Raw genomic sequence first — 21057 nt, 5'->3', positions numbered from 1 at the left:
TTGGAGCAGATCTACGTCACTTCTTAGGCAGGAGTTGGTATGTTTCATCACCAATCTCTCAAAGCAGTTCATCACACTAGATGCAAGTGTTACTGAATGATAGGCATTAAGGCAGGATACCATGCTCTTCTTAAACACCAGTGTAACTGAAGCCTGCTTGGAGCAGGTGGGTACCTCAGACTACCGAAGTGAGGGGTTAAAGATATTGCTGAACACTTCAGCCAGTTGATCAGCACAGGTCTTTAGTACTTAGCCAGGTACCCTTTTGTACCAAATGTTTTCCATGGGTTCACCCTCCTGGAGGATGCTCTCACATTGACTCTGTGACTTCAGTCTCTGGGGCCATCAGGGCTGTTGGAATTTTGTGAAGGTTCCTCCATGTTTTGACGGTCAAAGCGAGCACAGAAGGCATTGAGCTCATCTGGGAGTGAAGCCTTGTTGTTGTTGTTGGTTTCACTTAGCATGAGGTAAATGCCACAGTTGTTGAACATCTTTCAGTGATTCAGTTTGGTCCAGAATTGCCACTTTGCAGCCGTGCAGATATTGTCCAAATCAAAAATCCAATAACAAGGAAGACTTAACAAAAATGACCATCATGCCCTTATAATAAAGGGGCTTAAGCACTGAGACACTGTGCCTGCGAGATGACCGTACTGACTGTATTTGAAAAGTTCTATTAACATAAAGTAAAAGTGCTACACAGTGCTTCAAAGAAATGTAGTCAGAAATAATGGAAGTAATTGAAACAGTGATAAAAAGTGTTTGATAAAGGAGCTGTATTTTAGGTGAGGGAGCAAATTTAGGTGGAAATTGAGAAGAATTCCACATGTAGGCAGTAACAGTGAGCTGAAGAAAGAACCAAAAAAGCAAATTCCAAGAAATACAGATACATTCAGTCAGTTCCCTAAAGCTGAACTCTGGAATTCCTCCTATCTTTAACCAAACTGCTTATCTCAAATCTATTTATTTTTAGAGTTAATAACAGGCCTTTCTGGCCCTATGAGCCCGTGCCGCCCAATTAGACCCATGTGAACAATTAACCTACTGACTTGTATATCTTTGGAATTTGGGAGGAAACTGGAGCACCCAGAGGAAACCCATATGATTATGGGAAGAATGTACAAACTACTTACAGACAATGGTAGGAACTGAACCCAGGTCAAGGGCACTGTTACACTGCTAACTGCTGCACCATTGTCTTTCTTTAAATATTTTCTTTAGTTGGGTTGTCCTATAACACTTTTATAAAATGTAGTCTAATAGTAGCAACAGTGCGATTACTCGAATACAGTATGACGTTCTCCAAAAGAGTTGTCCTCAGTAGCTATAGAGGCCAATCCGGGATATACATTACTGGCATGTTAGGGTAGATTTCCTTAATGAAGAATTCCTATGCAGGACTGTTTAAAGAGGTGAGGTCAATATAGTCTACTACATTTCTACAGTAAGGTACTGACTGAATCGTGAGTTACTGTCATCCATGTGTCACTTTGAACATCATCCCATAAGGTTCTCACCTGCATCGGAGAAATCCTAGGTGAAGTTTTTGCACTTTCAGAGAACTCAAACCAGAATAATGAGATCCCACTTAGCTGCAAGTTCTTGTGGGCAAAAGCTGTGGGATGATGAATGCTGATGTCTGGACACTCTGCTGCAGACTCATCACAATATTCGATTCTGTAAGGACAGTGGCACTGAGAAATTACACTGGTATGAAGAGATAGCTTTTATCTACAAACATAAAGTGATTTGAAAAGTAGAGCAGAAGCAAATATTGGCCTTTCTAACCCATCTTGTTATAATAATGTCTCTCCAGTCCATCTGTCCTAAGACAGGTGTTGGCATACCTCCTGACTTGTGGTATTCACACTGCAAATGAGGAAGCTGGTAAATCCGTTAGCTGTTGTTTTATGCAATCACAGCCCTATAAACCAATGAGAAAAGTCTGGAACATACTGGTGACAAGCTCTAGCTGCTGGAAACCTCAGTCACTAACAGCCAAAGGTGTTACAGACAAAAAGTGGGCAGGGTGTTTGCGGGGGTAGGGGTGGTGGGAGAAAGAAGCCATATTATTTACCTCTGGATATGAATCTCCAGTGCGACCCCAGTTTTTGAATTCTCTGGAACATGCTCAATCCTGAGAACGCTGTCTAGAAATGTAAGCTTGACTCTTCTTAGAACTGAACAACAGAAAAGGAATATTTTATGTTAGCTTCAGAAGGTTAAGGATTCCTAACTAAAGGATTTCCCTCTCTAACCAAAGGGCAGCTCGGAAGCTACCCAACATAGTCAGCAAGTAAAGGCAGTCAGAGATTTACTTAGTGCTAAATCTATTCCAACCACAAACGGAGCACTGGTTGAAAAGTGAAGTTGGTAATGGGTAACCGTTAATATAGAGTTACAATACCTATCATAACATCTCCATTGGTATGAGCAAAGTCAAGCTCAATCTGTTGCCTGTTTCTTCACTAAGGTCACCACCAATATGACACAATTACAGTTGCAAGTACAATTCATCCAGCAATTACAATTCATTCAGGAACCTAAATAGTCCTTCCAGGTGAGGCAACACTTCAGCTGAAAGTTTGCTGCAGACACTTACAGTATCCAGTGCTCCTGGGGTGGCCTCCTTTACATCAGTGAGACCCACTGTAGATTAGGGGACCGCTTTGATGAGCACCTTCATTCAGTCTACCGTAAAAGAAACAATTTACTGATGGCCATTCGTTGCAATTTTATTTCCATACTGACATGTTGGTCCATGGCCTCTTGCACTGCCACAATGTGGCCACACTCAAGTTGGAGAAGCAATACCTTGTATTCCATCTGGGTACCCTCCAATCTGATGGCATTGATTTCTATTATTACTGATAATTTCTCCCCCCCTCCCCATTTATCCATTCACCATTCTAGTTCCCCTCTCACTCATTCTCTTCTCCATACTTCCCAGCTACTTCCTCTGGTTACTCTTCTTCTTCCCTTTCTCCCATGGTCCACGCTCTTCCCTTATCGAATTCCTTGTTCTTCAGCCCCTTTATCTCTTACACCTATTCCCACTCAGCATCTTGCTTCCCCTACCCACCTAACTTCCCCTTCACCTGGTCTCACCTATTACCTGCCTACTTGTACTCTTTCCCCTCCCCTCCCACCTTCTTAGTCTGGCTTCTGCCTGTCCTGATGAAGAGTTTTGGCTTGAAATAGTGACTGTTTATTCCTTTCTATAGGTGCTGCCTGACCTCCTGAGTTCCTGCAGCATTTCGGGTCTGTGCTTTGGATTTCCAGAATCTGCAGAATCTCCTGTTTACAATTAGATTAATACGCATTTCTTTGCCAAGACTTTTAGGTACAAAGATACAGCTAAATGAAAAATATCCAGTTTACAGCTATACTTTACATTTCAGTGATGAAAGATTTCAAATTTCAGGATAGGCACAGTGAAGCGATCTCTTGCCCAAACGTAAGCACTCTGAAGCAGATGTCACAAGCTTGATCAAGAGGCGTTAGCCCTGACTGGTTTCACTCCAGAGGGAATTTAAAGTTACTATTTTTACTTCCATCACAGCAGGAAGGCAACATTGTCCACCTCACTGCACCCTGAGGCAGAAGAACCACAACAAGATTTGCTTAGGCACAGCTTCAGAATAGAGGGGTGTCCTTTTAGAATGGAGATGAAGATGAATTTCTTTGGCCATAGAGTGGTGAATTAGTAGAATTCTTTGCAACAGGCATCTGTGGAGACAAAGTCTTTATGTATATTTAAGGCAGAGGTTGATAGATTCTTGATTGGTCAGGGCATGAAGGGACACAGGGGAGAAGGCAGGAGGACTCAAGTCTGAGAGATAAATTGGATTAGCCATGATGAAATGGCAGAGCAGACTCCATGGGCCAGATGGCCTAATTCTGCTCCTATATCTTATGGATCACATACACACACACAATGCTGGAGCAATGTAGCAGGTCAAGCAGCATTCTTTGAAAAGAAAGAAATTAAAGTGGATGTTTTGGGGCAAAACTCTTACTCAGGATTCTGTACAGGAATTGGGATGTTATGTTGCAGTTGTACACGGCATTGGTGAGGGCTAATTTGGAGTATCATGTGCAGGTCTGGTCACCTACTATACCTATAGGAAAGATATCAATAAGATTGAATAACTACAAGAAAATTTACAAGGATTGCTGTGAAAAGGACCTGAATATAGGGTAAGATTCTGTTAGGACTTCATTCTCCACAGTGTAGAAGATTGAGGGGAGATTTGATAGAGGTATATAAAATTATGAATGGTTTATTACAAAGGGATAGAAGAAAGAGGACCATAGTAATAGGGGACTCGATAGTCAGGGGTTCAGATAGGCGGTTCTGTGGAGGTGATCCGGAGTCCTGGATGGTAATTTGCCTCCCTGGTGCCAGGGTTCGGGACGTTTCTGATCGCATCCAAGATATCCTGAAGTGGGAGGGTGAGGAGCCAGAGGTCGTGGTACATGTAGGTACCAATGACATAGGTAGGAAAGGGGAAGAGGTCCTGAAACAAGAGTATAGGGAGTTAGGAAGGCAGTTAAGAAGAAGGACTGCAAAGGTAGTAATCTCGGGATTACTGCCTGTGCCACGCGACAGTGAGAGTAGAAATGGAATTAGGTGGAGGATGAATGTGTGGCTGTGGGATTGGAGCAGGGGGCAGGGATTCAAGTTTCTGGATCATTGGGACCTCTTCTGGGGCAGGCGTGACCTGTTCAAGAAGGACGGGTTACACTTGAATCCTGGGGGGACCAATATCCTAGCGGGGAGGTTTGCTAGGGCTACAGGGCAGACTTTAAACTAGTAAGATGGGGGGGCGGGAATCAATTTGTGGAAACCATGGGAGAGGAGGTTAGTTCACCAGTAGAGCAAGTAAATAGACAGTGTGTGAGGGAGGAAAGGCAGGTGATGGAGAAGGGATGCGCTCAGCCCGAAGATGTAGGGGAGAAGAAAGAAAAGGATAATAAATTTGAAAGCATTGTTAGGGATGAAAAGAGAGGAGGGGTGGAGAGTATCTTAAATGTATCTATTTTAATGCTAGGAGCATTGTAAGAAAGGTGGATGAGCTTAAAGTGTGGATTGATACCTGGAATTATGATATTGTAGCTATTAGTGGAACATGGTTGCAGGAAGGGTGTGATTGGCAACTAAATATTCCTGGATTTAGTTGCTTCAGGTGTGATAGAGTAGGAGGGGCCAGAGGAGGAGGTGTTGCATTGCTTGTCCGAGAAAATCTTATGGCGGTGCTTTGGAAGGATAGATTAGAGAGCTCCTCTAGGGGGGCTATTTGGGTGGAACTGAGGAATGGGAAGGGTGTAGTAACACTGATAGGAGTGTATTATAGGCCACCTAATGGGGAGCGTGAGTTGGAAGAGCAAATGTGTAAGGAGATAGCAGATATTTGTAGTAAACACAAGGTGGTGATTGTGGGAGATTTTAATTTTCCACACGTAGACTGGGAAGATCATTCTGTAAAAGGGCTGAATGGTTTAGAGTTTGTGAAATGTGTGCAGGATAGTTTTTTGCAACAATACATAGAAGTACCGACTAGAGATGGGGCAGTGTTGGATCTCCTGTTAGGGAATGCGATAGGTCAGCTGACAGATGTATGTGTTGGGGAGCACTTCGGGTCCAGTGATCACAATAGCATTAGCTTCAATATAATTATGGAGAAGGACAGGACAGGACCTAGAGTTGAGATTTTTGATTGGAGAAAGGCTAACTTTGAGGAGATGCGAAGGGATTTAGAGAGAGTGGATTGGGTCAAGTTGTTTTATGGGAAGGATGTAATAGAGAAATGGAGGTCATTTAAAGGGTGAAATTATGAGGGTACAGAATCTTTACGTTTCTGTTAGGTTGAAAGGAAAGGTTAAAGGTTTGAAAGCACCATGGTTTTCAAGGGATATTAGAAATTTGGTTCGGAAAAAGAGGGATGTCTACAATAGATATAGGCAGCATGGAGTAAAGGAATTGCTCGAGGAATATAAAGAATGTAAAAGGAATCTTAAGAAAGAGATTAGAAAAGCTAAAAGAAGATACGAGGTTGGTTTGGCAAATAAGGTGAAAGTAAATCCGAAAGGTTTCTACAGTTATATTAAAAGCACGAGGATAGTGAGGGATAAAATTGGCCCCTTAGAGAATCAGAGTGGTCAGCTATGTGTGGAGCCAAGTGAGATGGGAGAGATTTTGAACGATTTCTTCTCTTCGGTATTCACCAAGGAGAAGGATATTGAATTGTGTAAGGTGTGGGAAACAAGTAAGGAAGTTATGGAACCTATGACAATTAAAGAGGTGGAAGTACTGGCGCTTTTAAGAAATTTAAAAGTGGATAAATCTCCGGATCCTGACAGGATATTCCCAAGGACCTTGAGGGAAGTTTGTGTAGAAATAGCAGGAGCTCTGATGGAGATCTTTAAGATGTCATTAGAAATGGGGATTGTGCCGGAGGATTGACGTATTGCTCATGTGGTTCCATTGTTTAAAAAGGGTTCTAGAAGTAAGCCTAGCAATTATAGACCTGTCAGTTTGACATCAGTGGTGGGTAAATTAATGGAAAGTATTCTTAGAGATAGTATTAATAATTATCTGGATAGACAGGATCTGATTAGGAGTAGCCAGCATGGATTTGTGCGTGGAAGGTCATGTTTGACAAACCTTATTGAATTTTTTGAAGAAGTTACGAGGAATGTTGACGAGGGTAAGGCAGTGGATGTAGTCTATATGGACTTCAGCAAAGCCTTTGACAAAGTTCCACATGGAAGGTTAGTTAAGAAGGTTCAGTCGTTAGGTATTAATGCTGGAGTAATAAAATGGATTCAACAGTGGCTAGATGGGAGATGCCAGAGAGTAGTGGTGGATAATTGTTTATCGGGATGGAGGCCGGTGACTAGTGGTGTGCCTCAGGGATCTGTTTTGGGCCCAATGTTGTTTGTAATATACATAAATGATCTGGATGATAGGGTGGTAAATTGGATTAGTAAGTATGCCGATGATACTAAGGTAGGAGGTGTTGTGGATAATGAGGTGGGTTTTTAAAGCTTGCAGGGAGATTTATGCCGGTTAGAAGAATGGGCTGAACGTTGGCAGATGGAGTTTAATGCTGATAAGTGTGAGGTTCTACATTTTGGCAGGAATAATCCAAATAGAACATACAGGGTAAATGGTAGGGCATTGAGGAATGCAGAGGAACAGAGAGATCTAGGAATTACAGTGCATAGTTCCCTGAAGGTGGAGTCTCATGTAGATAGGGTGGTGAAGAAGGCTTTTGGAACGCTGGCCTTTATAAATCAAAGCATTGAGTACAGAAGTTGGAATGTAATGTTAAAATTGTACAAGGCATTGGTAAGGCCAAATTTAGAATATTGTGTGCAGTTCTGGTCACCGAATTATAGGAAAGATATCAATAAATTAGAGAGTGCAGAGACAATTTACTAGGATGTTACCTGGGTTTCAGCACTTAAGTTACAGAGAAAGGTTGAACAAGCTAGGTCTCTATTCATTGGAGTGTAGAAGGTTGAGGGGGGATTTGATCGAGGTATTTAAAATTTTGAGAGGGATAGATAGAGTTGACGTGAATAGGCTGTTTCCATTGAGAGTAGGGGAGATTCAAATGAGAGGACATGATTTGAGAGTTAGGGGGCAGAAGTTTAAGGGAAACACGAGGGGGTATTTCTTTACTCAGAGAGTGATAGCTGTGTGGAATGAGCTTCCTGTAGAAGTAGTAGAGGCCAGTTCAATTGTGTAATTTAAGGTAAAATTGGATAGGTATATGGACAGGAAAGGAGTGGAGGGTTATGGGCTGAGTGTGGGTAGGTGGGACTAGGTGAGATTAAGAGTTTGGCACGGACTAGGAGGGCCGAGATGGCCTGTTTCCATGCTGTGATTGTTATATGGTTATTTATAGATAAGAGTATAGAAGGGTACAATATGGTAGATGCAAGCAGGCTTTTTCCACTAAGGTTGGGTGAGACTAGAACTGGAATCCATAGGTTAAGGGTGAAGAGTGAAATATTTAAGGGGAACCTGAAGGACAACTTCAGTGATAAATGTGTGGAACAAGCAGTGAAAGTGGTGGATGCAGGTTCAATTGCAACTTTAAGAGAGGTTTGGATAAGTACATGAATGGGAGGGATAGAGGGTTATGGTCCAGGTGCAGGTTGATGGGACAAGACAGAGTAACTGTTTGACATGATCTCAAAGGGCCCATTTCTGTGGTGTAGTTCTATGACACTATAAGAGTTGCCTTAAGGAAAACACCCACAATTAAACATGTCAACCCATTACTGACCTGTTTCGATGGTCTCTGCAAACTTCTCGAGCCCCTCGAGTGGCTGTGGCCCTTCAGCCTGATCATCCGTCAGTCTCTGGCTTAGGCATTCCTTGGCCAGCTGCATACTGTCCGTCATAAAGCTGGACCAGTACATGGGTTCTGAGCCTGACACTGCCAGAGAACAGCCACATGTCAGATCATTGGAACAGTACCCCAGCACAATGAGTCACAGTGACATCCAGACTTCAATGTCCCGACAACTTTCTGCTCCCTACAGGATCTTCTACAACTGATTATCTAACCTTTGATTACTGACACTCACAGAGTGAGTAGTCTTCTTCATCTATTCTATTAATGCTTCTCATCTTACATAGAAAATAAAACATTACAGTACAGGTCCTTTGGCCAATGATGCGCTAGCCTTTTAAGCTACTCTAAGATCACTCTAACTTTTCCCTTCCATATAGCCCTCCATTTTTCTATAATCCATGAGCTCATCTATGAGTTTCTTCAATGTCCCTAATTTATCTGTCTCTGCCACCACTCTTGGCAGTAGATTCAACGCACCCACCACTCTCTGTGTAAAAAAAAACTTACTTTCGGCATCCATCCCTTATTCTTTCCTCCAATAATTTTAAAATTAGACCCCCTTGTATTAGCCATTTCTGCCCTGAGGAAAAAATCTCTGGCTATCTACTCGATCTATGCCTCTTATCTTGCACATCTCTATCCAGTCACTAACTCCATCGCTCCAAAAACTTCTCAAATATCATCTTGAAAATCTCTTTCAAGCTCATCATATGACCATAAGAGAATATAACCAGTTGGCCCATTGAATCTGCTTCACCATTCCATTATGACTGTAACCTTTGACATCCTTACTAGAAACATCCTTACAAGAAACTTATCAACCTCGACTTTAAATATACCCAGTGACTTGGCCTCCACAGCCATTTCTGGCAATGAATTACAAAGATTCTCCACCCCATGGCTGAAGAAAAACCTCTTCTGAAAGAACATCCCTCTACTCCATGGGTTCCCAACCCAGGGTCCATGGACCCCTTGATTAATGCTATTAATTCATGGTATAAAAAGGGCGAGGAACTCCTGCTCTATTTTGAGGTTTTTCCCTCTAGTTCTAGACTCCCTCATTATAGGAAACATCCTCTCCAGATTCACTCTATCTAGGCCTTTCAATATTTGATGTTTCAATGTGATTCCCCACCCCCCACGCAAATTCTTCCAAACTCCAGTAACTACAGGCCCAGATCCATCAAACACTTCTCCTATGTTAACCTTTTATTCCCAGGATTATTCTCTTGAACCTCCTCTCATATCTCTCCAATCATTAAATGCTCAAAACTGCTCACATTATCAGACCAGGTGTGGTCTGACCAATACCTCACCAAGCCTCAGTATTTTATCCTTGATTTTACATTCTAGTCCACGCAAAATGAAGGTTAACATGGCATTTGCCTTCCTCACTATCGACTCAACATGCAAGCTCATCTTTAGGGAATTTTGCAGGAGGACTGCCATCCCTTTTGACCTCTCATTTCTGAAGTTTCTCCCACTTAGAAATTAATCTATGCTTTTATTCCTTCTACCAAAGTGCACGATCACACACTTCCCTACACTATATTTCATCTGATACATCTTTGACTATTCTCCTCATATGTTTAAGTTCTTCTAGACTCCCTGCTTCCTCAACACCTCCAGCCCCTCCACTTAGCTTCGCATTGTCTGCAAATTTAGCCACAAAACCATCAATTCCATCATCCAAATTATTGATATACAACTTGAAAAGAAATCATCCCAACACTGACCCCTGCAGTCATCAGCAGTCAATTGGGAAAAGCCCCCTTCATTCCACTCTTTGCCTCCAGCTAGTCAGATGATATTCTATCCATGCTAGTATCTCTCCTGTAATACCAGGGGCTCTTGTGTTGTTTAGTAGCCCCAGGTGCAACACCTTGTCAAAGGCCTTCTGAGGATCCAAGTAAACAACATTCACTAACTCTCCTTTGTCTATCCACCCTGTTATTTCCTCAAAGAATTCCAACGCATTTGTCAGACAAGATTTCCTCTTCAGAAAACCATGCTGTCTTTGGCCTATTTTAATCAAGAACCTCCAAGCAGCCCAAAACCGCATCCTAAATAATGGACTCCAACATCTTCCCAACCAGAGGTCAGGCCAACTGGCCGATAATTTGATGGCCAGGCTATAACTTGTTTCTTAACCAAACCTCAAGTTCCCTACTCAAGCATCTTCTTCTCTATCTATTCGCTTTAAAGACATTAAAACCTATTTTAGCTGCACTAATATCTGTTCATGTTATACTTACCTGTTAAATTTTATTTGATAATACTTCTATAAAATGTCATTGAATACTTAAGTGGAATATAACTACGGGTTAAGGTAGTTGCTGTAATTGCAAGACAACAGACAATCAAAAACTGAACTCCAGATATTAGTTCAGCTTGAATGCCAAAACACCTTTGAGGGGCTGAATGGCCTCTAACCATTTATATGCTGATGGGCAAATACCTTGGTATGGTAACTGCTCTGCCCAAGACTGCAAAGTACTGGGGATAGTGGTGGATACAGCTTGCACATCACAGGAACCAGCCTCCTCTCCAGAGACTCTACATACACTTCTTGCTGCCTCAACTAAGCAGCCATCAGACCCCGTCTACCCTTCACCCTGGACTTCCTACTCTCTTCCTACTAACTCCGCCAACCCCTACAATGAGCAGAAGAAAACATGTACCACCAGGTTCAAGGATAGCTTCTATCCCACTGTTAGAAGATCATAATTATTGAATAGGATAATAGGATAAGATGGACTCTTGACCTCATAATCAACCCCATCATGGCTTGCACTTCAGTTTCTATGTAACACTTTATTCTGCCATTCTGTTATACTGATGTGATGAAATGATCTATATGAATGGCATACAAAATTAAGTTTTTCACTGTACCTTGGTACATGTGACCATAACTAAATAACCAATTTATGTTGTGAAAAAGGTGAACACTCACTGACACGAGGCCTTGGTCGAAAGACTATCTCCAGTCCTTGCACCTCCACTGCACAGTTGTCTTGTAAGAGTGAAGACCAAGGGATGGAAACTGAAATGTTTTGGATAAATCCTTCAGTTATTTCCAAAGGTGCATCAAGTGAATCTAGGATTTCATTTAGGGACTGGAAATACAAAAGAAATAGTTTCAACACCAGTTCTGAGAACACAGTTAAATAATTTTCCTTAAGGTATATGGTAAATCTTTATTGTCATTTCATGAAAATTATGTAAATCAACTCCTCTCCAATACCATAATGATTGCAGCAGAGGTCTGTTTCATCGAAGATTCTGAAATACCTCTTATGTCCATTTTACAAAGGTTATGCTCAGTTCTGAAGTTAAGTGTAATATATGGATCTATTTCCTTTAGAGCAATGATACCCCCCCCCCCCCCCCACCACTACCTTATTTAACCTGCCTCAGTGCGGTGGGTATTAGGACCTAGCAGCAGAGATCTGAATCCGCAGTGATTCTGTTCACGAAAATAATCACGATCGCGATTGAAAACAAAGTGGAAATAATAAAGCGATCGGAAAGAGGTGAAACGCCATCGGTTATTGGAAAAGCGTTAGGCTACGTCGGTCAACGATCGGAACAATTTTAAAGGATAAAGTGAGAAAGGCTGTGCCCCAATGAAAGTTAAAATTATTACTAAGCAACGCAGTGGTTTAATTACTGGGTTTTGGGGTTTTGATCCTCACATCAACCCGGCATGGTGGAGAGCGCACTCAATAGCCATCTGTCACTGAATCAAACTCGGGAAGAAGTTCCCAAGCCCGGCGCTGAAACATACGTTCTTAAGTGTTTTATATGCATAGAAAGGTAAAATATACTATATACTAAAACAAATGTTTGACTAACTGACGCTAAATAATACTGGATGTACCATTTTCCACTTACTGAGTAAGAGAACTTCTGATTTTTTCGATCCTGATCCACAATAACCCACGCACATCCTCCCGTACACTTTAAATCATCCCTAGATTACTTATAATACCCAATAGAATGTAAATGCTATGTAAAATAGTTGTTATACTGCATTGTTTAGGGAATAATGACAAGAAAAAAAAAGTGTACATGCTCGAACAACAAGTGCTGGAAGAGCACTTCTGGGTTTTTGCGATTGGTTGAATTTGCGCACGCGGAATTTGTGGATAAGGAGGGCTGACTGTACAAACTTGTAAGAGACATAACCTTAGAGAGGGCATTGACTATTGCAATATCATTAGAGACTGCAGCAAAGGATGCAGCAGAATGACAGAAAAGGAGATTAGGATGTGAAATGTCCCTAAATGGTGCAAAAAGCGAAACATGTTATCGATATGGCAAATCCTGCCATGATGCAAATAACTGTTGGTTCAAAAAAGTATCACAGACAAGGTCACATAGAGAGTGTGCAGAGAAAGCATAACCAAGTGAAAAGCCTCAAACACAAATCCAAGCAAATGCATAAAGTTACCAAGAATCAGACAACATAGAGTCTGACAAAGGTGAACTGTCAAGCCTAGAACTGCTTAGTATTACTGAAGCAGATCACAATAAACGCGTCTGGTGTAAAACTGAAAATGGAGCTGGATACAGGGTCAACTTTGTCCATAATTCCAGAGGCTGACTACAACAGACTGTTTTCTAAGATACCTTACACAGGTGAAAAAGTGCCCCCCAAAGACAAACTGAAAGTAAATGTGGCGTATAAAGGCCAAACACAACAGCTAGAGCTTTACGTATTGAAAAGTCGAGGACCAGTACTTCTCTGACGGGAATGGCTGAGAAAAGTCTAACTAAACTGTCACTCAAAGCTGTGTGTGACAGGCAACAGCAGCCAAATGGTAGCACTAACCAGAGACTGGCACAGCTGCTTAATGCTAATGAAAAGGTGTTTGAGAAGGGGATTTGTAAACTCAAAGGCATGAAGGCCAGAACTGAACTGGATGAAACAGCAACACCAAGATTCCATAAAAGCACATCCAGTGCTTTACACAATACGTCTCAGAATGGATGGTGAACAGTAGAGCTTGTAGGTGTCTGAATTCTCTCCAGTTGAGTGGTACAATTGCGCCACAGCCATTTTCCCATTGCATTGGGAGATTTCAAGGTATCAACCTGGTGCTACATACTGTGCAGTATCCCCTGACACGAATAGAAGACAATTTTGCATCTTTTCTGGCGGGGAGAGGTTTTCAAAGATTGACTTGTCATAAGCCTATCTGTAAATAGAGATAGTGGAATCAAGCAGGAAGTTCCTCAAAATCAACACTGTTGACTGTTTCAGTATAATTGTCTTTGGCATCACATCAGCTCCAGCAATTTGGCGAACAGCAATGGACCAAGTGCTCCAAATTATCCCAGGAACACAACGTTACCTTGATGACATCATCATGACTGGGAAAAATGAGCATCTCCAGAAGCTTGGTAAAGTGCTAATCAGGCTGAGTGAGTACGGTCCACATGCAAAGATGCAAAGAGAGAGAAATGTGGAGCAACAGAGGATGAGAGGTGACCTGATAGTGGTGTATAAAATGATGAGAGGCATTGATCATGTGGATAACCAGAGGCTTTTTCCCAGGGCTGAAATGGCTAGCACGAGAGGCCATAGTTTTAAGGTGCTTGGAAGTAGGTACAGAGGAGATGCCAGGGGCAAGATTTTTTTTAAAAACACAGAGAGAATGGTGAGTGCATGGAGTGGACTGCTGGTAGCGGTGGTGGAGACGGAAACAGGGTTTTTTTTAAAAGAGGCTCCTAGGTACATGGAGCTTAGAAAAATAGAGGGCTATGGGTAAGCCTAGGTAGTTCTAAGGTAAGGACATGTTTGGCACAGCTTTGTTACCTCATCCCTGGCCACAGTTATCTCTTAGCTAGCCTCTCATTAACACACCATTATCTTCTTATTTGGCTACATTCTTAAGTCACTGATGTGTTCAATAGTACAGAGACAATACAAAGATTTCATTCTCCTACTAAATTGGATACATACATAGCAAATAGCAAATACAAAGCTGACTACATAGTTTTGGTTACACATCAAACAATGCAACTTTATACTCCAATACTTATTACTAAGGCGAGCGTGCGAGAGGACATTTTTTTTTGGTACAGGGACAATGATGGATGGTTTGAAGCAGGAGGGCACTCTACACTGGTAGAAGGGGAGATTAAAAATGTCTGCAAACACACCAGCTAGTTGTGCCACGCACCCTCTGAGTACCTGCCGGCGACAATGGAAACAGCCTCCTGGTGTACAGTCTCCAGGGTGCTGATGGTTTCTTACAGTTCGAGAGCCAGGTCAGTATCAGCCTGCGGCAGAATATACACAGCTGTGATAATAACAGCCGCAAACTCTCTAGGCAGCCAGAAAGGTTTACATGCTGGCCCTTCTCCCTCACCTCCGGTGCCACTTCTGAGATAGATGAGCTTCCCATGGATCGGGTCAGCTAGGGTTTCAGTGTAGAAAAGGCGGCACGTTGTGGGTAAAGGTTATCTTCCTGATGTTCAGAAGAGTCAGTCCATCATATCTGATGTGACTATCAGCTTCTTGACAAGAAATGTGAAGGAAATTGCAGAAATTAGCAATACACTGTAAAGTTTGTACAGAGCTCGCAACACAGCTGCCATACGTGGTGCCATCTTTGGTGAGTCAGCCAGGTAACACCATCCCTACTGTAAAGTATGGTGGAGGTAGCTTTATGCTACGGGAATGCTTTTCAACAACAGGGACTAGAAATCTGGTAAGGATTGATGGGAAGATGAAGGCTGCAAAATACAGAGCGAGCCTTGATAAAACAAACTGCTAGCCTCTGCCAGAAATCTTAAAGTGGGGAGGAAGTTCATCTTTCAGCAGGAAGACAACTAAAAGCACACCCCCAGGGCAACCATGGAATGGCTTCAAATGAAGAAAATTGTTGCCTTTGAGAAGCTGATCTTAACCTAATTGAACATCTCCAGCAAGACCTCAATATACTGCTGCTCTCCAACAAACAAGGCACAACTTGAGCAATTTTGCAAGGAGGAAAGGGCGAATCTTGCCCCATCACATTGTGCGAAGCTAATAGAGGCTTATCCAAAAACAGTACTGGTTGTAATAGCTGTGAGAGATGGTTCAACTAAGTATTGAACAAAGGGGGTTTAATACTTTTAAAGTGCTGACATTCCAGTTTTTGAATTTGTAGTTTTTTTTATACCTCACATTCTTCCCTTTATGGGGCTCAACTGTGGAAAAAAAGCATGTGATACACAAATAAAAACTCTCAGTTAAAATTAATTACTCCCTGGTTGTAATACTCATTTATGTGAACAATGGGTTGGGGACCTGCTACCTCTGGCATACATTACTATGTGTAGGAAACTTGCACTGCACATCTCCTTTGAACTTACTCCCTCTCATTTTAAACGCATATCTTCTCATTTTGGTATTAGCTCTCATCAAAAAAACTGAAACTGGACAAACATACTTACACAATAATTTTTTGACTTAAGAGAAAGAAACCCCATCTTCAAGGTGAACCAACACTTCAGTACAAAAGTGTAAGGCATGCTAGCCAGCTGTGCTCTCCTTGGTAGAGCCATAGTTTTAGCCAAATAATTTCAATGCAATGAAAACTTTAGCGTCTCCATAGGACATGTCTCCAACTTTTTTTTAAACTTATTTTTCAGAGTGCAGATGTCAGGTACAGGACCAATGCCCATCCTGACTGGAATGTTGCAGGATGCATACTCAGTGAAACTGGAGAAGCTGTGATAGCTTTCCAAGTCAGGATGGTATGCAACTTAAAAACGGAACTGCATGTGGTGGACCTCATGCACCTGCTGCCCTTGTTCTTCCTGGTGGAAAAAGCTGTCAGTTTTTAAGTCAGGAATACTACTGGGACAGTCTTCAGTCTCCATCACACATGCTGGTCCCCTTTCTCTACCACCATTCTGCCAACATACAGGTATTTATTCCATCATGAAGAGTACCCATTTCCACAATGAAAACACTGCTCCATTCTGTCTCTCCTTCAGCTGTTGAAACCTTCTTTCAAAGCCCTCTCTCCGCTGGATTTGATGATTACACTTCATGTCTGGCTAGTCTCCCTAATTCTTATTTCTATAATCTTAAGGACTGGCAAAACCCTACAGCATTCTCATTCTGAGTCAACCCACATCCTAGTTCACCAACACCTTACTAAAATATTCTTCCTTGGCACTCTTCGTCTCTCCTAGCTGGGTGAATATGATAGTTCCAAGTTCTTCCAATTCTGGCTCCTTGATCCACACCCAAATTTAATCACTCTACAACTGTTTCTCCTTCCTCCAATTTAAGATGCTTAAATCTTGCCTTTTTGACTAAGCTTTGAGTCACCTACTGTAATGCTGTAATTGGTTCAAAGTTAATTCTCATGGTTGGAGTTATACAACATAGAAAGAAGCACTTCAGTCCATCAGACTTGGCCATCGAACACTCCTTTACACTAATCCATTCTTATTATTCTCACATTCCCCATCAACTGTGACTAGAATCTACTCCTCAAGCATATCAGTTTGAGTCTCCATTTTACTACTCCCATAGATTCTGCCCAACCTGCTGAGATATTCCAGCAGTTTCTGTTTTGCTCTACATTTCCATATCTGTATTCCCTTGTGCCAACCACTCACCTACATGGCAGGAACAGTAGACAGCGGCCAATTAACCTAACAATCCATGCATCTGAGAGATAGAAGGAAACTGGAATACCTGGGGGATACCCACATGAAAACAGGGAGCATATGTTAACTCTACAAAGACAGCACCAGAGGTTGGGATTGATCCCTGGTCACCAGAGCTGAAACAGCAAGTTAGCTTTGTCACTGTGCCACCCTATTATATTCCATCACATAATGTTCCAATGAACCAGAATAAAAGCAATATATTTCCAATAGGAACATCAACTATTTATTACTCTCCATAGATGTTGCCTGATCTGCTGAGTTCCTCCACCATTTTGTCTGTGTTGCTCTGGATTTCCAGCATCTACAAAATCTCATACTTATAAAGTATCCAAATGCTATTTATGAAATTAAGAAGAGAAATATTTTCCAGCAAAAGTAATTTTGGAAGAATAAATCTGAAGGATTCAGCAAATTAATTAAAAAGGCCTCAGTGGGGTAGCCAAGAATTAATAAATCACTTAGACGCAGTGGTAAGTAGGTGAGTCTGTAGGTTTGATTAGCAAAAACTCCCAGATGATCTAGGAACTAATGACAATGGAAACAGAAACCAGGATTAGGATCAGGGGCTTATTTCACAACTGATCTAATGATAAAATGCTGATGAGAACAGGACTGATTTTGCAAGTTAAAAAATAGATGCTGGAAATCAAGAGCAATGCACCCAAAATGCTGGAGGAAGTCAGTAGGTTAGGCAGCACTGGTCAGTCCTGTTAAAGGATCTCGGCCCGACACATAAGTGACTCCTGACAGCTTATTCCTCTCCAAAGATGCTGCCTGACCTGCTGAATTCCTCCAATGTTTTGTGTGTGTAACTCTGTTACAAATGTTATCCTATTAATTATTCAACATACCTTCAACAGAATTTTCACACCTTAATAATAAGTAAGTGTCATCAGCAATTCAAATTCTTAGATTAAAATGTGTATTAGTGGACATGAAACAAAATTTAGACTGATTCTTCATTTATAACATGGGGAGATGTGGGCTTGACAGAGCAACAGTAACAGCAACAGAGCCCAGCAGTCAGGGGTCAGCACTATAGGTACTCTACCCCATAAGCAGGGCAGCACTGAAGGAATGTACACAATTGTAGGGCAGTACTGAGGGAGGAGTACATTGTCAGGGCTGTGTTAAGGGAAGGTTGGGCACTCTCAAAACCTTAACATTCTCTCTTCTCCACCCTCCCATCTAGCAGAAGATATAAAAGCCTGAAAGCACATACCACCAGGCTCAAGGACAGCTTCTAAAAGGCTGTTAAAAGATGACTGAACAGTTCCTTAGCACAGCAAGATAGCCTTTTAACCTCACAATCTACCTCGCTGCACTGCACGTTCCCTGTACCTGTTACTTTATTCTGCATTCTGTTGTTTTACCTGGTTCTACCTCAACGCACTGCATGATTTGATCCGTATGAACAGCATGCAAGACAAAGTTTTCACAGTACCCCAATACATGCAATAATAATAAACCAATTCTGATTAATGGAAGAAAACTCACTACACTCTTTTCAGGAATGTTCAGTTGTCCTAGCCAACATTTATTATAAATACTTGATTAATTTCATTGCCTTTTGTGAAACTTTGCTGTGCACCAGCTGGCTGTAATAAAATCATGGAGGTATACAGCACAAAAACAGGCCTTTCAGCCCACTGTGTCTATGCCATTGAGTGCTGCATCGTTGTCTTGCATGGGAATTGCAAGGCCTCTGGCTACAAGTCCCTACAAAGAATTCTGAGGACTGCTGAGTGGATCACTGGGGTCTCTCTTCCACCCATCAATGATATTTACCAGGACAGCTGCATATGCAAGGCCGCTCGTATTTTGTCAATGATCCCTCCCAGCCATCCAACAATCTCTTTGAACCCCTACCGTCAGGCAGGAGGTACTGTAGCATTACGACAAGAAGTGCTAGGATGGGAAATGACTTTTTTTCCCCAAGCCATGAGACTACTGAACACCCTACCACCACACAGGTCTCATCACGTATGAAGCGCCAGTAGTGTTATACTGTTTACTTTTTAACTTATTTTGGTAATATTACTTTATCTGTTGTGTGTGAGTTGCATGGACCTTGGTTTGAGGAATGTTCTTTCCAAGGACACGGATGAGTAATAAGTTTGAACTTGAACTTGATTGTGCCTATTTACACAAGTCCAATTTGTCTGCATTAATTCAATATTCCTTAATGTCCTGCTCATTCAAATACCTGTAGATGCCTAATAATCCTGTTACTGTTGTTGCCTTCACCACCTCCTCTGGGAGGCCACAAATCTCACAATAATAACTTTTACGAAATTACCTCTTTGATGAGAAAGCAGGTCACCATACTCCATATGCACCACAGAAAGCATTCTAACTGGCTGCATCACCACCTGGTTCAGAAATGCCAATGCACAGGATTGGAAAAAGCCGCAAAGGGTTATAAACTCTGCCAGCTGCATTATGAACACAAGCCTCCCTGCCATTGAGGACATCCTCAAAAGGCAATGACTGAGAAGGTAGCATCCATCACGAAGACTGTCACCATGCAGGACGTGCCTCCTCCTCATTACTACCATCTGGGAGGAGGTACCAGGAGCCTGAAGACCCAAACTCAACACTTCAGGAGCAGCTTCTTCCCCTCCACCATCAGATTTCTGAATGGCCCTCTTTTGTATGAATTTTTAAGTTTTTTTATTTTATAACTTAATCTTTTATGCTTGCACTGTACTGCAGCCACAAATAAATTTCACACGTCAGTGACAATAAGCTGATTCTAAAAGCCTGTGAAGATGCTGCTTCAAAATTACAATTTACCTGATCAATGCTGCATTTCATTAATATATGCAGCATCTTGTTACAAGTTGCTTACTCATCTCTTCAAGTTGGTCCTGCCAACAGTCTACAGCCTGCTACAGCTTCCTCAACTCCCTCCCCAATTAATTTGTATTTGTACTGGGTAACATTTGCTGCCTCTTTATTGCAGTTACTTGTGTAGAGAGTGCCTCAAACCCTTACCGATTTGTCCAATGGAACCTGTGTGAGAGAGCCTGTTCCTTGGTAAAGATCCACACTCAGCTGCTCCAGGCTCAACTTCTCCTCCAGGAAGTGGTCCAGGTATCGGTGCAGCAGGTACCTGCAAGCCCGCTTCTTAATCGACTCAGAGAATGGCCAAGGCATCTTGACTTCAACCCATAAACTATGCTAGGCACCCTGGTTGAATTACCTCAGACCCAGTAATAAAAGAAACCCTAACAAAAAATTTGCATCCTCTCCCTTTCCGTCTCCACTTTGCCCAAATCGTATTTTTAAAATATACCCATTTTTTTCCACGTGCAACCAAATCCCCTTGGTTTCACCACTTGTGTTTTCCCGAGGAATATAATTTTTCCTATTTTATCCTGGTTCCCTTTAACACTTATTCTCCAATCCACAATGATTCATCACTACACCCGCTAACCCCTATTTACAATGTTTACCCTTTTTAGTTTTAACATTCATGAACATGTCAACGGCCTGTTCCCTTAATATTTTAGTATTAGTAGTATTCCCCGTTATATTGTTATTCCCGAATCCACCCTTTTGTCTTCACGCAAAGGATTTATCTTTATCTTGATGTTTTTCCCTCAAAATTTATTGGCCTTATCCACGACCCCTCCACACTGACCTCAGTACTTTTCTCACCCTTCTTTCTATCCAGTTCCCCCTCCTCTCTTAATACTTACGCTACCCTGAAATATTCACCCCTTCACAGTAATTACCCCGATTTTACATTCCCAGCTATTGGTCTGCCGCTGTCCAGCACCCCTCAATCTCTGTCATCCCTCGCGCAACGGCGACAGAGAGTGCAGGCGACGGGCCTCAGTCAGCTGACTGCTTCTACCGGAGTGAAAGCGAGAAGCGGAGCCGACGGTCGGTCAGCGGTCTCTGTTTACACCGCGCTCCCACTGCCCAGGCCTGGCTCCGGCGTTGACGTCCCCTGCGCACCGTCACGCTTGACAACACACCGCCATCTTTCAAACGGACG

At 42.1% G+C, this 21057-nt stretch overlaps 1 protein-coding gene across 5 annotated transcripts in view; it reads right to left on the bottom strand.

The window, feature by feature from the left end:
- Positions 1–21024, bottom strand: part of LOC132388055 (autophagy-related protein 2 homolog B-like) — a 146620-nt gene extending 125596 nt beyond the window's left edge. For all 5 annotated transcript variants that reach the window (XM_059960415.1, XM_059960421.1, XM_059960426.1 and 2 more), the window contains exons 1-5: positions 20049–21024; positions 11326–11488; positions 8301–8453; positions 2078–2180; positions 1518–1677 (exon numbers count right to left, since the gene is read on the bottom strand). In XM_059960415.1, the coding sequence (XP_059816398.1) occupies positions 1518–1677; positions 2078–2180; positions 8301–8453; positions 11326–11488; positions 20049–20210 (741 nt within the window). In that variant the 5' untranslated portion in view covers positions 20211–21024. The remainder of the gene's footprint in view (positions 1–1517; positions 1678–2077; positions 2181–8300; positions 8454–11325; positions 11489–20048) is intronic.
- Positions 21025–21057: the final 33 nt, after the last annotated feature.

Source organism: Hypanus sabinus, chromosome 2 (genome assembly GCF_030144855.1).
Source record: "Hypanus sabinus isolate sHypSab1 chromosome 2, sHypSab1.hap1, whole genome shotgun sequence".
NCBI lineage: Eukaryota > Metazoa > Chordata > Chondrichthyes > Myliobatiformes > Dasyatidae > Hypanus > Hypanus sabinus.
The sequence above is the reverse complement of the archived record's forward strand: the minus strand, read 5'-3'. Positions and strand labels throughout refer to the sequence as shown.